A 16636-nucleotide genomic window follows, 5' to 3' on the forward strand; every position below is an offset into this window, starting at 1 on the left:
AAAGCTAGAAAAGGGCAGACCATTTTGAAATGACTTTCAAGAATATTTGTTATAGTTTTATTTTTGTTGATAATACTTGTGTTGATATTTTATATCCGACAGAGCCTTTCCATTTCCTGTTGGTAGGCCTGTGTACATGGTTTCAATGCATACAGTAGGCCTACATGTCCACAAACAAAGGCCTGCTAACACCATCATAGGCTGAGCCAGTTTACAAGGTTAAACCTCAAACAAGAAACAGTTTCTTAGAAATGTTTTAATTTAATAACATGATTCATCCATTCAAGCTGACGTTGATAATACCTACCGCTAAAGGAAGTGGACACTATTGGTAAATGTCAAAGACCAGTCTTCTCACTTGGTGTATCTCAACATATGCATAAAATAACAAACCTGTGAATATTGGAGCTCAAGTTGAATGCTTTTGGATGGTTGATTTCGAGACCTCAAATTCTAAATCTGAGGTCTCGAAATCAAATTCGTGGAAAATTACCTCTTTCTCGAAAACTACGTCACTTCAGAGGGAACCGTTTCTTACAATGTTTTATACCATCAACCTCTCCCTATAACTCATTACCAAGTAAATGTTTTATGCTAACAAGTATTTTGAATAATTGCCAATAGTGTCCACTGCCTTAAAAAGGTATTACCTAGTGAAATTTAGTTTCCATGCCTCCAGAGAAAAGGATTCCAAACCATGGTGGTGTACTTCATCAAAGAAAAGGCCATGTCACACGAGGTAATTTACAAAAGCAACCAGTTCCAGGCAATCTCCAATAAATAAAATCCATTCACATTTATTATTTTCTTGTGGGTAGTGAGTTAAAGCTGGAAGAATGTTTCTTGTGCTGATGAAGTGTTCCTTGTGCAAAAAGTGCAGAGGGTTGCCTCCAGGTTGCCTGAAAAATTGCCTTACATTTGGGTGGAATGTATTTAAGTAAACACTGCCTTCACCATGCATTACCAGATGCAGTTGTGCTAGGCTGACGTATTGCATTGCGTTTGTTGACTTTCAGGTATATTATGGGTGTATGTGCACACATTCACCGCGTGACTGTGCGCTTTCATTGTGTGTTGCTTGGGCAGGAGAGCAAAGTGCCCGTTGTTTGGTCCTCTGGGGCTACATCAAGAATCATCTCTAGCCCTGATGTTGGTGGGCTCTCTATTTTGTCAATAGATCGTATTGAATAACCCCTTTGTTACTATGAAAGTTGCCATCTTGGAGGGAAAACATGTGCGCGTCTAAATGCGTACATCCAAGCAACACGCAGTGATCCTTGTTTGATTTCTACGACACACAGACGCCATGTTGTAGGGCAGGTTTTTGAATGGTGACTTCATATTCATTACAGTCTAATTCTTTGTTCACATCACTGACCACAGACTGTTTCCTGAGACGAATGTCACACCGGGAGCCATAGACGTAGAATATGTATACGGCAGCTCCTGTCAAAATGTAGTGTTTTGTGTGCTGGGATCTCCATCTTCTCAGTTGACACATGATACTTGTCTGAAAAATAGAACCAGACAGAATGTTGTTTTTTGTAAATAATCAACCTGGCTTGTGATTTTTGTTTCAATATTTCTTCCCGATTTCTCATTTTGCCTTCAAGGCTGTTCTGAAAGACCTCAAGGAATGAAAGACGTACCCTGCTTTCGGTCAACCTTTTTTCAATATGGGTTGACAGAAAAATTGACTTGAAGTCAGTGGGACTTGAACCTACAACCACTGGATTGGCGTATGGGTGCTCTACCAACTCAGCTATCTAACCCCGATATTGGTGGGCTCCCTATTTTGTCAATATCTTTGTTCGGGGGTGCTAGTTTTTCTTAGTTCAACCCAAAATTATTAAAGAATAAAAGTTATAAAGGCACTGGACACTATTGGTAATTACTCAAAATAGTTGTAAGCATATAAACCTACTTGGTAATGAGCAATGGAGAGCTGTTGATAGTATAAAACATTATGAGAAACGGCTCCCTCTGAAGTAATGTAGTATTTGAGAAATAAGTAATTTCTCGCTAAAATATTTGAATTAAATTCCAGACCTCAGCTTAGGTCTCGAATTCAAGCATCCAAAAGCACACAACTTGTGCGACTAGGGAGTTTTCTTCCATTATTCTTTTGCAACTTTGACGATCAGTCAAGTTCAAATTTTCACAGGTTTGTTATTTTATGCATATGTTGAGATACACCAAGTGAGAAAACTGGTCTTTGACAATTACCAAAGGTTTCTAGTGCACTTTACAGTTTGAGATTCATACCAAGAGCCTGCAAGAATGCCCAGTAAGTGTCTTCATTTCTTATGGTGGATGCAATAAAGGCAGTTGGTCTTCCTTGGCCATCTCCTTGACATCTTAACAACAGACGGAGAAGACGAACTAAATGCTCAATAATTCTCGGGTCGAAAACCACGTCTGTAAAGATAAAATATAATAACTTGTCAAGCTACATGTATTGGAATTACTTACAGTGGCTATGAGATCTTGTTCATATACCTTTAGGACAAGCACCTAATTTCTGCGCTAGCCTTGTAGGTGTGGAAGGCCTAGTTACGTGAAGTATGCACCCACACAAGCCAAAATTCCTAGCTAAACTGTGAAATACACTTGACGTAAGTGCAGAATTTCCTGCTTCCGCAAGCGCTTATTCTTTGCTTACGGTAAGCAGAGCCATGAATTTGGGCCCACATGTGAAACTAATCTGCAGGTTTGCAAACTTCTTGGAAACTTAGTGAAGCTTGCGAGTACTTACCTGCAGCTAGTATAACTCCAGCATTCAATCTTTGCAAATCATTCTTTTCAAAAGCCTTCCAGTCAATGCACTCAACAGAAATGTCTGGAATCCTGTCTCCTTTTGTATCTTCAGTATCAATCTCAGGCGCTACACTACCCTGTTCAGGATCACCTAAATCCCAAGGATTATAGAGAAGGTGAAAGAATGATTTGTATGTACACTAAAAAACACTGAGCTTCTGAAAAATATGGCTTCTGAAATGGTGGAATTTTAAACCTAAGGATGTTGTTAAGAACAAAGAAAATCATGACCATTGACAACCTTAAGTATTTATTTATATTTATATATTTTGTTATCAATTCTGGTGTGAGACCAAGGATTTTCAGAAAAGAAACCTAAAGCATTCTACTTGCCAAGAACCCCATGAAGAGAAGATAAATATAATAATAATAATACCAATTTTGAATTGAATTCAATTTAATTGAGTGAAAGAACGGTTTGAATAACAAGAAACACTGTGATAACCCCACACAAAATAATTGACCCCGGCAGGATTCAAACCAGGGTCTTAGAGATGGAAGGTGGGAAAGACTGTTCCAGGATTAAGCCGGTTCGTACTTCCTGCCAGTGCTTCAAGCTAAGCAAATTTGGCGTCGCAGTTGTCACTTATCCAAATTCGAAGTTGTGAATTTGTGGCCCTCAAAGTTGGCATTCAGGAACCATGCTCAAAGTGTTTTCTAAAAGCAATGTTTACATACTTTCATCACACATTGTCTTGTTATGTCAAGTTACTCTAATCAAGGTTCCAGGTTAATTTGAATGGACCAAACAAGATGGCGGCATTATCACAATAGTCGTACGATACAGTGCTTCATGCTTCATAACTGATGAACAAGCAACGATAATAAGACCCTTTTCGAAACCGCTTCTTTGGCTCCAGTTTTGGCTAAGGCTAGCTTGGCCCCGTGGTTGTTTTGATAACTGCGCGTATTTGCATACGTGCTCAGGGCTTCAGACGAGAGAACTGAGCTTGAAGCCAGTGATTCAAAGCCAGTGATTCGAAAAGAGCCTTAGAATGATACAAACCTGGTACATTGATTGCAATGCTTCATAACTGATGAACAAGCAACGATAATAAGACCCTTTTCGAAACCGCTTCTTTGGCTCCAGTTTTGGCTAAGGCTAGCTTGGCCCCGTGGTTGTTTTGATAACTGCGCGTATTTGCATACGTGCTCAGGGCTTCAGACGAGAGAACTGAGCTTGAAGCCAGTGATTCGAAAAGAGCCTTAGAATGATACAAACCTGGTACATTGATTGCAATGTTCTCCTTGAGGCCCTTTAGCACACTGTCATGACAGTCGGAGAATATGTATCCATTAGGCTGGCAGGTCTTGCAGATGGTGAGTCCGGTGAGGCCCATGCCGCTGCCAAGCTCAAGAATGGTTCTAGAAACAAAAGTACAAATCACATCTGAAATTGACCGAACTAAAACTTTGGATGAGCATTTTGGTAGAAGCCGCTTGCGTGCGATTATGGGCATATTTGAACAAGTTGCTTGCGGCCACTACGGGCATTCTGGTACAAGCCGCTTGTGGGTCGTTATGGGCATTCTGGTACAAGCCACTTATGGCTGCTATATGGGCATTCTGGTACAAGCCGATTGCGACCGTTATAATTGGCATTTTGGTACAAGCCACTTGTGGCCACTATGTGGCCATTTTGGTAAAAGCCACTTGTGATCATATTAATGGGCATTTTGGTACAAGCCATAGTGGCCATTTTGGTAAAAGCCGCTTGTGATGTATGGTCGTTTTGGTACAGCCACTTGTGGCCACTACTTTGCAATTTGTTACAAGCCATTTGTGGCCTCTAAGCTTATAGGGGCATTCGGTACAAACCACTTACCTCTGCTATATGGTTACTTTGGTCCAAGCCAATTGCGACCATTATAATGGGCATTATAATGGCCACATATAGCCCTATATAGGCATTTTTGTGGCCACAATATGGCAAATTTTGCACAAGCCACTTGTGATTCTGTTTTAGAATGTCTGCTATATGGGCACTGTGGTACAAGCTGGTTAAGGCTGCTATTGTCTTTAATAAGGGACAGTTTACTTCTTACCTCCCAGATAATGCATCTTTGTTTTCCATCGCCCATTCAGCAAGGAGTCCGGCCGCTGGCCAGGTATTCAGACCAGTTGTTCCTTCTGAGATCATCTTCACAGATTCTTTAAGAGTCACTGAAGTGTCATTTGTGTTGGACTAGGGTGGCCGAATGAATAAAAATCAACCAAATAGTGACATTAATATTAATTTGATTTAATTTATAAGTTCTGGTTGTGAGGCCAAAGCCCCTTTAGAAAAGAGAACTTAATCACTGTACTAGCCAAGAACCCAATGGAGAGAAAGACAAGGAAGTTTATGTTTTAGACGTGAGAGGTACATGTAACACCAGAGAATTATTCCAGTGAAAATCTATGCAGCAGGCATTGACTGAAAACCCAATCAACAAAGTGCTGCCGGTGGGATTTGAACCGGAGTTCCAGAGGTGGAAGGCAATGTAAGATAACACGACCCCCATCTGACAAAGTTTCTAAGACCATCTCAACTCCCTGTGAAGTACTATGCCAATTCCACCCATTCAGCCGTGTGTTTTATTTGAAGTCTTCTTCTGGATGGTAAACAAGTGCATCCCTGTTGGCTGCCATCGCTCACGGGGTATAGATGTATTTTATTTATTTTATTTTAATTCTTCGGACAAAAAAAAAGGAGCAAAACAATAAAACAAGCACAGGCCGTCCAGGGAAGGGCAAAAGTCCAAAAACTGTCATCAAAAAAGATGTGCCCTCCCAGACCTAGCTCATAAAAAATACACATTTATATACTGTACATTAAACATTACAGATCAAGTACATAAATCAAAAGGTGACTGGTTCAAGTCCCGCTCTAGTCAATTTTTACGCTTTGAAAATGGTGTGCATTAAAACATGTAGTCTAATGACAAACCTTTGCCGACCCAAAATAAATTGTGAAATGTTCACCACATCTCACCAGTAAGTATGTTCTGTAGCATTCATCATTCGTCTCAGATTTGGAACTACTCAACAATGCTGTGTACACCTCATATAGATCATCTCCAATCTCATAGTATTTTGCTTCACACTGTTAATGAAAACAGAAGAAAGAGAAAAAATACAAGCTGTTTCAAGACAAAATACTTTTTTTTCATCAAGAGACCTGAAGGAAAGGTGTTTTCAAAATCTATAATTTCCTTTTCCCACAGGTCAGTCTAATTTTAACTTTTGCTCTCTTCCCACCTTTGGTTTTGTCCTTTGTGGTGAAACCAGCCCCTTTCTGGACTTTGCCTACCCACCCCCCAGTTTCTCATCCTTCATTGCTCATCATCCGTTGCTTTTTCTGTCTGCTTTCTGGCTCTCTCTGACTCTCTCCTTTTTCTTTCATTTCTTTCCACTTGAATGCTTCTGTTGCACCAAGCCTGATTTCATATTGCTGAAAATTTCCCTGCTTAGCAGAAACGAGAAGGATACCAGTCACAAATTGCAACAGTGACATAGTATATGCTGGGTACCGTATTCTGGTAAGTATAATTATTTGGTGCTTAGCTGGTTTTTTTTTTATTTCTTATACTTGCCTGTTGAATAAGCGTCTTCAGAAATGCCTCTTGGTATTTTACTGATGGAGGATGTTTTCGAGCTATGGCAGATTTTATCGTCTGAAAAAGGAAGAACACACAAGAAAAATCCTTTAAGAGTTAGGTATCTCAAATCTGAGACTTTACTCGATTTGATTTTGATGACTTGTTGACAATCAACATTCAGAAGTAACTACTGCTTTGGGTTTTCTTTTTGGCTTATACTTTGATCTGTTAGAAGTGAGATTTATTCAAAAACTGAAAGAAACACTGAAAATTTGCGAAATTTACAACAATGCCAGGGATTAAGATGAAACACCAAAATGCAACTGTGATGATGATAGACTCTAAATAATGAAGAGAAAAGAAGAAGCATTTAAGAAGATCAAATTACCATTTTCAGCAAATCTGTTTGTGATTCCACACTTTGAAAAAGTTCATCTGCATTTTCCAGTCCCTGTTGGTTTCAGTAAATAAGAAAGATCAAAATAAGTGGCGGATTAACTTTGATAAACTGCACCAAGAAGATGTTTAAACGATGTTTCCCCTTCATCCTCCCTACTCCCAGAGATGGAGCTAATTATCATGAGGTTTTCGCTATCGACTCATCTCCAACAATCACATTCAACCACATCAACAAGAGGTCATGGCTCCCGATTCACAACCCCACATTTACCAGCTCTTCAGTGTACGCCAGCTCTTACTTCCCACACACCATCCGGGACTGGAACAACCTCCCAGATGATCCTACGGCATACCGTCCCTTGACGCTTTCAAACTGGCGTTAAGGGACCTCCGACTGAAGTAACCTCATCTCCAGCGTTTTTACTCGCACCTGTACATAATTCTATCTGCACCTGACACAAATTCCTGTTGCCTAAGTCAACCCATGCGCTCACACGCAGTGCGTACATCTTCAATCACTTGAAGGATGCACTTTACAAGGAAGAAGAAGAAGAACAACCAAAGATGTCCCTGCCACCATAGACCCAGTAACTGGGGCGCTGTATTCCTTTTTTTCGAAATTTTGACATATCGGTAGACACTTATCGATAGCAAGACCAATAATGTCAAAATGTCGAAAATAAGGAATACAGCACCCCAGTTACTGGGTCGCTTCTGCCACCACTTGTTTACAATTTTTAATAAGGATATCTCATTGACTTTTTTGAGTAAATTAGATTCTAATTTATTTCAAAAAGAATGAAAAAAGTGGTGGCAGATACGGTACCCCGCCCCCATCGCCCCCCCCCCCCCCACCCCACCCTCCCCTCCTGTTCTGTACCTGAACCAGTCTTGAAATGAATGGGCCCCAACCAAAATAGTTGTATTATCATTTTGTTTATAAAATAATATTCCACAAAGGATATACCATCTTGCGGACGGGTGACATTGCAAGGAACTGGGCTGATACAGTTGAGAGATTCGTCACATCTTCCATCTTAAAGTCAGTCATGACTGAGACTTGGGACAGAGGTCACTGCGCTGCCCTCTCCAAAACAACGGGCTGGTGGTGGACCCCGGGTTGGGCGCCTGTTTTTTGTAAAGGGCGCCGCCGGAGACAACTCGACCATGCGGAGGATTTAATTAACCTGTCAAGCTCAAAGTAAAAAACCCACGCAAGTAAAAAGACTGCGCGCGCAGAACTTATGTACTTAACGTGGCAGCTTTGAAATTTGCGCAGGCGAATTCCAATCTTGCGCGGATGTCTACTTTGCGCTCATGACATCCATGTGTTGACGTTTTTTACTTTAAAGCAGACAGAGGAAGCAATGTCGGGGAAAGAGTGGTCCTTTTCCAAGTAAAGAAATAGAGCTGAAACTGCTAGCCTTGTTTGTGAAAGACGGGTAAGAGTAGGATAGTTTATTTGATACAATTTACTGTTGTAATTTTGACTATAATATACTTCGGAAAGGGTACAAAATACCGAAGAGCCAAACAAAAAAATGTGCTTGTGTCACACATGTCACCAGTCATCAGTCAGATGGAGAGAGTAGTCAGACTCGGATCCAGTCAGAGTCGCGCAATGACCACCAATTGACTCTCTGGTGGAATCGGGTGAGGGGAGTATGTTGGGGTGTGCATGGAGGAAGTGGGGTATAATAAGGGGATCATGGATGTAGCTCAGCTCAGAGCTCAGAGGCACATCAAATTTGTTATATCTTTACTTTTGATGACCCAACAAATTGAATATACCGCAATTAGTGTCATCATCATGCTACCTCCATGATCCATGTGTAAAGTTTTCGGCACCTTGACTTCGAGTTCGTGCTGCACCGGCTGATAGGTCATTGGCCACCAACCTCCTAGTTTAGCCTCAAGGATCAACCCACTGAAGACTGAAGAATATTGAAATATGAAATGGCAATTGTTGTTGTAGGCCTATTTTGTAAAATTATTTGTTGTTGAATTGATTGCTTTGGAGATGGGTGCAATGATTTTGGCTTGGTAAAGGGTTTCTGATTCAGTTAAGTCTTGCAGGACAGCAACACCGGACAGATACAACGTAGCTAAAACACTAGAATGGAGTAGGTTAAGTCCAGTTTGTAGCCTGTTGCAAGTGATCATTGAACGCTGATTATGCTTTTTTAGGCTCTGCTGTTTATCCTCTTTTCTAGTTGCGAAATATAACCCTCCTTCACTGTCGGGAGGAGGGTTACGTTATCACAACTACCTTATTTACAATTTCTCTTTCACTCAGTAACTGTTTGATTTCTTTATTTTGAATTAATTTGACCTAGAACAACTCACTATAGCCATGCGTGCATCGACCTCCAAAACGGCAGACGAGCCAGTCAATTCAGGCGAACTTCATGATATCCTTGAAATTGGAAGGAAGTTTGACTCGATGGAAGATGTGGAGCAAGCCCTTAAAGACTTTGAAGCGGCGACCTTGGCACAGTTCATCAAGAGAGATTCTAGGACGATTGAGAGCTCGAGGAGAAGACTTCCAAGTCGGCCGTTGAAAGACAGCCTTAAGTATTATGCGGTCACCTTCAGTTGCGTCCATCAGGGTCAGCCTTGCATGGTTTCCAAGGGACGCAAACGGAAAAGGAAATCACAGAGAATCGGGTGTCCTGCACTGATTCGGTAAGAACCAGGCCTGGAATTTCATCTTTGAAAGGGCCAGGCGTTTTTATTTTTTTTAAGGGAAATTTTATTTATTGAAAAATCTTCACGTCAATGGGAAACCAAGGCCACAACCATGTTTTTTGATGATTTGTGTAACATAAGATGTTGAAATTTGCCCTAAATAGTAACAAATTCTAGCATTGTATCACAAGTCATAACAATTCCAAGGCCTGATACAACATCTGGTACAATTTCCCGCTTTTGTTTTAATTCCTCAGACTATGAACTATTGCCTATTTCGAGCAAGCTTTTAAATAGGAACCGTACTTTGAAACACCCTTAAACAATTTAGGAATGAATGTCTGTGACACAAGTTAGCTCATGAGGTAACTAGACTTCAAATTAAAGTGGTAGCTTGTGATCAGGGAAGTCTGGCTCATTGTCTCCATGCCTTTTATTCCTGCCTTTGGGCTCTTTGGAAATGTTCCAGTAGAAACTAGCCTTCTCATAGAGGTGCCCTTTACTATGGAAGTACGAGAGTGTAGAAATCTTAAAGGCACTTGGCACATTTGGTAAGTGTCAAAGACCAGTATTCTCACCTGGTGTATCCCATCATGTATATTAGAATAATTAATCTGTTGAAATTTTGGCTTAATTGGTTATTGAAATTGGAAGAGAATAAGAAAAAAATGGCGGTACAAATATGTGTGCTTTCAGATGCATATTTAGAAGGCTTCAGGGCTGAAATTGTTTATTGTTTGAGTGAGAAATTACCTCATTCTCAAAATATTTTACTTCAGAGGGAGCTGTTTCTTAAAATGTTTTAGACAATCAACAGCTCTCTATTCCTCGTTACCATGTAAGTTTTTATGCTAACAATATTTTGAGTAATTACCAAAAGTGTCCAGTGCCTTTAAGATGAGTTGTCTGTGAAGCTACACTGATTTGTATTGTGACATCAGATCGTGCAATTGTGTCGTGGTCATTCATTTTTTGATGATCAAAGGTCAGACCCAAAATCCCAACTTGTTTAATTTCTTTGTTCACAAATGAAATATAAACTCACTGATATTATTTTTTCTCTTTTAGTTTTTCAGTAACTCCCGATGGCCAACAACTCTCTGTAGTAGAAATCAACATAGAACACAACCACCAGCTTGGTGAGGAAAGCCCTCATAAAAGGCAGCTGAGTGCTGATGAAGTAGAGGCGTCATGCAGCGGTGTGAAGGTATTATTGATAGAAATAAAAAGCTTCACAGACTTAAAGCCATTATACACTTTCGGTACAGAAAAACAAAAAGTTCACAGATTTACAAATAATTAACAGGGTTCACAGAAGGTAATGGTGAAAGACTTCTCTTGAAATATTGTTCCATGAAAAGCTTTACTTTTTGAGAAAACATCAAAACAATATCAATTCTCGATAGCGAGAATTACGGATTTATTTTAAACACATGTCATGACACGGCGAAACGTGCGAAAACACGTGGGTTTTCCGTTATTTTCTCCCGATTCCGATGACCGCTTGAGCGTAAATTTTTACAGGTTTGTTACTTTATATATAAGTTGTGATACACGAAGTGTGGGACTTGGACAATACTGTTTACCGAAAGTGTATAATGTCTTTAAGGAGGCTGGCTGAATTGAGTTTCATCTTTACATCATTATAAAGAGCAGAAAGTAGACAAAAGTGTTAAAGGCAGTGGACACTATTGGTAATTGTCAAAGACTAGCCTTCACACTTGGTGTATCTCAACATATGCATAAAATAACAAACCTGAGAAAATTTGAGCTCAATCGGTCATTGAAGTTGCGAGATAATAATGAAAGAAAAATAACCCTTGTCACACGAAGTTATGTGCGTTTAGATGGTTGAATTCGAGACCTCAAGTTCTAGATCTGAGGTCTCAAAGTCAAGTTCGTGGAAAATTACTTCTTTCTCAAAAACTATGGCACTTCAGAGGGAGCCGTTTCTCACAATGTTTTATACCGTCAACCTCTCCCCATTACTCGTCACCAATAATTATTTTGAGTAATTACCAATAGTGTCCACTGCCTTTAACTAAAATATGTAGATATGATAACATTTGGACAACAATGACAGCAATTCAGACATGGACAACAATGACAGCAACTCAAACACGGACAACAATGAGGTTGTTCAGGTAGTTCAGTTATGCCATATGTACGGAACAAATAGCTGCTGTAGCTATACGGCCTGCTGGCATTTACCAGACCAGTTGTTTTGTTTTACCAGAAAAGTTGAGGTCCGTCATGGCCAAGCGGTTAAGAGCACCAGATTATTATTTTTGTTGTTGATTATAGCCGAGTAGGTTTGAGTTCCGGTCGGCACTTGCGCCCTTTAGCAAGATTACCATAATAGGAGACTTTTTGGGACGATAGGTGGCAGCAGACTTACCGGGTAAAGCCATTGTTCTCAGAATTATGCGCATGCTCAGAACTACGTAAACAATGGAAATTTACCCGGTAAGTCTGCTGCCATCTAGCGTTGGAAAGTCTCCCATTGAGTTGTCCTGTGGATGGGGCATTCAATTATAAGCCATATGTCCCATTTACTCGGGTATGTAGTGCAAACAAAACAAAAGAGCCCAGGGGTGGGTTTCACAAAGAGTTAAGACTAGTCTTATTTCAAGTTAGGACGAGTTACTCGTCCTACGAGTTACTCGTCCTAACTTTTTATAGGACTAGCCATACATTTTTAATATCTCCTAGGACTATTCCTAAGTTAGGACTAGTCTAAACTCTTTGTGAAATTGACCCTTATTGTGGGAGAACACTTATCATGCAAGCATTTATTTAATTATTTATTATTACCGGTATTTATTTATTTCTTATACACCTGAGGAAACCGATCAGTGAAACACTGTTTTTCAGAGGTGCCCAGCACAAGGGGATTGAAAATAATGTATTGCAAATTGTAGGGCATTCTAACCAAAGAAAGGATGTCAATCATTCTCCCTGGATAGTATAAGGTCTTTTTTTAATATTTTCACTGTCAGCATTGTTACACTTGGAAATGAATTTCTAGTTGTTTTCATGGTTTGAAGACACTGGACACTATTGGTGATTGTGTCAAAGACCAGTCTTCTCACTTGGTGCATCTCAACATATGCAGAAAATAACAAACCTGTGAAAAATTTGAGCTCAGTTTTTAGATGATAATGAAAGATAAAACACCCTTGCCACACAAAGTTGTGTGGGTTTAGATGGGTGATTTCGAGACCTCAAATTCTAAATCTGAGGTCTCAAAATCAAATTCGTGGAAAATTACTTCTTTCTCGAAACTATGTCACTTCAGAGGGAGCCGTTTCTCACAATGTTTTATACCATCAACCTCTCCCCATTACTCATCACCAAGTAAGGTTTAATGCTAATAACTATTTTGAGTAATTACCAATAGTGTCCACTGCCTTTAATGATTAATCAACTCAACCGTAAAATTAAAATAAATAAGAAAACACAAAAACTTTGTTTTTTTCTTGTCGTTGCAGAAGAAAGGGAGAAAAGAGGCCCAGAGTAGTTCAGAGGACGGAACAGAACAGGACAATTCCGAAGCTTCAATTCAATCAAAGACAGAATACATCAACAAAGTCAGATCAATAATTGCTCAACTATCGCCCCGTGGAGATTTTCCCGGAGTTCTGGAAAGCGAATATGTAGACGACGGAACGGTCTCGAGTATTTACTTCCAAGATCCAGAGATGAAACGAGTCTACGCCGCCTATCCAGAGTTTCTTATTATTGACACCTCCTGCACGCCTGAGTTTTTCAATATGCCCATGTACATTTACGTCTTGTTAGCTGAGGACAGTAACGGAGACAGGGAAATTGTCGCTTTCTTCCTCGTCAGACGGCACGATCGCAACATCCTTCAAGCTATGATGGATAAGTTCAAGTTACTCAACCCAGCATGGAATGACACGCATGTCTTGATGGTTGACCCAGACTTTGCAGAACGGAAACTCTTGCAGCACGAGTTTATGTTCGCTGCGGTGCAATTTGGTCATAATCAGGTGATCCAGAAATTCAAACAGGAACTGAGAAAGACAGAGATGGAGTTAACTCGCGGGCAGAGACTGTTTTGCATGAGGCTCTTCAGGAAACTAGAAGCTTCTCTTTCCGAACTTGAATACGACAAGTTGTATCAACAACTTGTAAATTCAGGTTTGGAAACCGTGATTGAGTATTACAATGCAAAGTGGCATAACAACCGTGAAGAATGGGTGGTAGGTTTCAAGCTCAGAGACTTATATATTAAAGGAGCAACTCCAGACAACCTCAAACCCGTAACTGAGATGCTGACAGATATCTCAGAGAATATGTCATCCCCAGAGGAAGTAGTTAGTAACTTACAGGAGTTGGTCGGGCTACTCAGGGAAAAGCGTGACCACAAAGCATCGACAATACTCGACAAGATTCAAAACCCGCCAACAGACTCTACGCTAAGGGAATATCAGGAGTACACAACACCCCACGCCATGAGGCACATTAAGAAGCAGCTAAAGCAGAGTTGGAAAGTCAAAGTCGTGGCCGACATCAATCAACAGTCTTCTTGGAAGGCGGTCTCCAAATATGAAAGCTACGATGTCACGGTGAATTCCTGTCCATGCCAGCTCTTTGAGTGTCTTTATCTGCCTTGCAGTCATATCTTTGCCGTCCGTCGCTTTAAAGGCCTCCCCCTGTTTTTGAAGGAGGTGGTCGGGTCAAGATGGACCATGGAGCATTATAAGTCCTCCTGTCGACTTGTCCCCCAAGTTTCTCGCCCATTTCCAGGGAAATGCGTCCGAACAATCAGACCCCACCTTCTATCACACCAAGAGAAATACCAGCGGGTAGATCGAATCACTAATGAGCTGGCATTGATTATATGCGACGCACCACCAGACAAGTTCGATAATGAAGTTGAAACTGTCAAGAAGCTGTTGTCCATCCTTCAAAACGGTTCAACAGCGAGGCTAACTGAGATACCCGAAACACCTTGACTAGGTTTGTGGGGAGTTTGGTCATTGGGGCCCATTTTCATAGAGCTAGCTGCTTAAGCAGGAAGTATTGCTGAACAGTTTTCTGCTAAGCAAAAATGAGCAGAATACCAGTCACAAATTGTACATATAACTTTGTAGTTTGGCTAATAACCTTAATCTGGTTAGCAAAATGTTGATGTGCTTAGCTAATCTTTGTGCTTAGGGCCCAATTTCATAAAAACTTGCTAAGCACAACAAATCTTGCTTACTAACTGGTTGCCAGACAGAATTCCATAATGTCTTATTTGTTGACTGGTGCTCCAATCTTGTTTTGCTCAGCAAAGAAATTTGCTCAGCAGTATTTTCTGCTTAACAGCTTTATGAAATTGGGAAGTGATTGGCTAGTTCAGAGTGACAATCTGATGTCTCACAGACGAAACAAACTCTGTATAAAACACAGACAAGTTTGCTCAGACCGAAAAAACTAATATCGAAAGGTAAATAAACAAATTTTCTTCTTTAGCCTTGTAAGCCCAGACCCTAGGGCACTGTCCAAATGATAGAAATGACAAAATAAAAAAAGGACATGGCACAAAATTAACATGTTTCTCGTCTGGAGTCGTTGAAAGAAAAGGAAGGAAGTGGTCCTTTTTGATAGTTATTTTCCATGTTATAGTTTTTTTTTTTTTTTTTTCCAAGTTTTTTTATTTCCTCGCCCTAGTTTTCACCAAATTGATCTGTACATACATGTCTAATTGATCTGATTATGCTGTATTTTTTATTTGTCAAATAAAACAGAAAGTTATGTTTTAGTCGATAATTACCCTCAAATATAGCGATTTACAGAAAAAAGGGGATGGAAATGATGATTTAGTTGGAAAATATATTCTTTTCAAATAAATTCCAATAATAAAAGGAGGTTTTATCAAAAAATGAAGGCAGGTGGAATGAGAATATATTAAATGTTGTTATACACCCCCGACTATAAAGTGTAGAAAACAAAACTTGTTTTAGCTCATAAATCTGCCTGGCAAGTACTACTTTTTCTTTTTTTTTACAATACATCATGGGTTAAAAGAAGTAATATCGCCCAAGCTTAGCAAGTAGACATACATGTATGTATGTATATTGATACCATACCATGCAATGCCTCAAATCCCTTATTAATATTTCTGTCCACCTATTCTCCTTTAGTTAAATTGTTTATGTTTGTGGTCTGTTCCTTTTGTTTTTGCTGTAAACTCTGTCAGTTGGTTTTTGTCAGTGGGCGTTTAAATATAAGCCTCCTTTTATGGCTTCTTAAAGTTCCTCCATATTGGTTTGCTCTTGATCTATTTCATTTTTCGTTTTTTTTCAATCATTTTTTGATCGTCTTTGATTTAAATAGTTATTATAAATTTATTTATTTTTCTTTATCTTTAACCAATAAGAAACCAAATTAAAAAACAAATTATGTTAAATTAAAAAACAAAAACAACAACAGTTTTGCAGTATGACCATGTATATTAAGATTTGAAGCTATTTTCAAGTGTTCTTTTCAAATTGTTAATTTGTTCGTAAATTGTGCTCAATCGTTTACCTCTGTTAAACACCTCGGTACCCTGTTTTTGGTTAAGGATTTTATATAAAAAGGCTTTAAAAGCTGTGTTATTACTATTACTATGGGAGAATATAATTAACTAAGGTAATCAGTAACACCATGTAATAATCTATGTATTTAGTTGTGATGGTCCTGAACAAAATCCTGTGGCTTAAAGACACCACTATTGGTAATTGCCAAAGACTAGCCTTCACAGTTGGTGTATCTCAACATTTGCAACAAACCTGTTAAAATTTGAGCTCAATCGGTCGTCGAAGTTGCGAGATAATAATGAAAAAAAAAAAAAAAAACTTTTGTCACAAGAAGCTGTGTGCTTTCAGATGCTTGATTTCTCGCATTCTAAATCTGAGGTCTCAAAATTGAATTTGTGGAAAATTACTTATTTTCTCGAAAACTACATTACTTCAGAGGGAGCTGTTTGTCCACAAAGTTTTATACTATCAACAGCTCCCCATTATACTCGTTACCAAGAAAGGTTTTATACTAATAATTATTTTGAGTAATTACCAATAGTGTCCACTGCCTTTAACAACTAGATGCACTTCAATCAGTATGCTTCGACGCTCTTCAGAAGAACGCTTTCAGTTGTT

At 39.4% G+C, this 16636-nt stretch overlaps 2 protein-coding genes across 3 annotated transcripts; one reads left to right on the top strand and one right to left on the bottom strand.

The window, feature by feature from the left end:
- Nucleotides 1-772: 772 nt before the first annotated feature.
- Nucleotides 773-7944, bottom strand: LOC117292610 (protein-lysine N-methyltransferase EEF2KMT-like). Of its 2 annotated transcripts, none has more exons than XM_033774724.1 (9): nucleotides 7765-7944; nucleotides 6787-6849; nucleotides 6393-6473; nucleotides 5792-5902; nucleotides 4863-5002; nucleotides 4040-4182; nucleotides 2756-2908; nucleotides 2266-2418; nucleotides 773-1510 (listed from the first exon to the last, which is right to left on the bottom strand). In XM_033774724.1, exons 1-9 carry the CDS (start codon nucleotides 7846-7848, stop codon nucleotides 1404-1406), a joined length of 1035 nt encoding a protein of 344 aa, XP_033630615.1. In that variant the 5' UTR covers nucleotides 7849-7944; the 3' UTR covers nucleotides 773-1403. The 2 variants fall into 2 exon arrangements, with proteins under 2 accessions (XP_033630615.1, XP_033630614.1); XM_033774723.1 differs by having other exon boundaries at nucleotides 5747-5902.
- Nucleotides 7945-8103: 159 nt separating this feature from the next.
- LOC117292609 lies at nucleotides 8104-16279 on the top strand. The gene is made up of 4 exons (XM_033774722.1): nucleotides 8104-8239; nucleotides 9134-9482; nucleotides 10554-10692; nucleotides 12977-16279. The coding sequence occupies exons 2-4, from the start codon at nucleotides 9151-9153 to the stop codon at nucleotides 14465-14467; spliced, it is 1962 nt and encodes a 653-aa protein (XP_033630613.1). The 5' UTR covers nucleotides 8104-8239; nucleotides 9134-9150; the 3' UTR covers nucleotides 14468-16279.
- The last annotated feature ends 357 nt before the right edge of the window (nucleotides 16280-16636 follow it).

Source organism: Asterias rubens, chromosome 7 (assembly GCF_902459465.1).
Source record: "Asterias rubens chromosome 7, eAstRub1.3, whole genome shotgun sequence".
Lineage (NCBI taxonomy): Eukaryota > Metazoa > Echinodermata > Asteroidea > Forcipulatida > Asteriidae > Asterias > Asterias rubens.

Bases quoted from the DNA above. Each gene is read 5' to 3' on its own strand.
- LOC117292609 (XM_033774722.1), top strand. From the start codon at position 9,151: ATGCGTGCATCGACCTCCAAAACGGCAGACGAGCCAGTCAATTCAGGC. The intron at 9,483-10,553 runs GTAAGAACCAGG...TTTCTCTTTTAG, and splicing joins GGGTGTCCTGCACTGATTCG to TTTTTCAGTAACTCCCGATG. The intron at 10,693-12,976 runs GTATTATTGATA...TTGTCGTTGCAG, and splicing joins CGTCATGCAGCGGTGTGAAG to AAGAAAGGGAGAAAAGAGGC.
- LOC117292610 (XM_033774723.1), bottom strand. From the start codon at position 7,848: ATGACTGACTTTAAGATGGAAGATGTGACGAATCTCTCAACTGTATCA. The intron at 4,183-4,862 runs GTAAGAAGTAAA...TTTTGTTTCTAG, and splicing joins AAAGATGCATTATCTGGGAG to AACCATTCTTGAGCTTGGCA. The intron at 1,511-2,265 runs GTATGAATCTCA...TCTATTTTTCAG, and splicing joins GGCATTCTTGCAGGCTCTTG to ACAAGTATCATGTGTCAACT.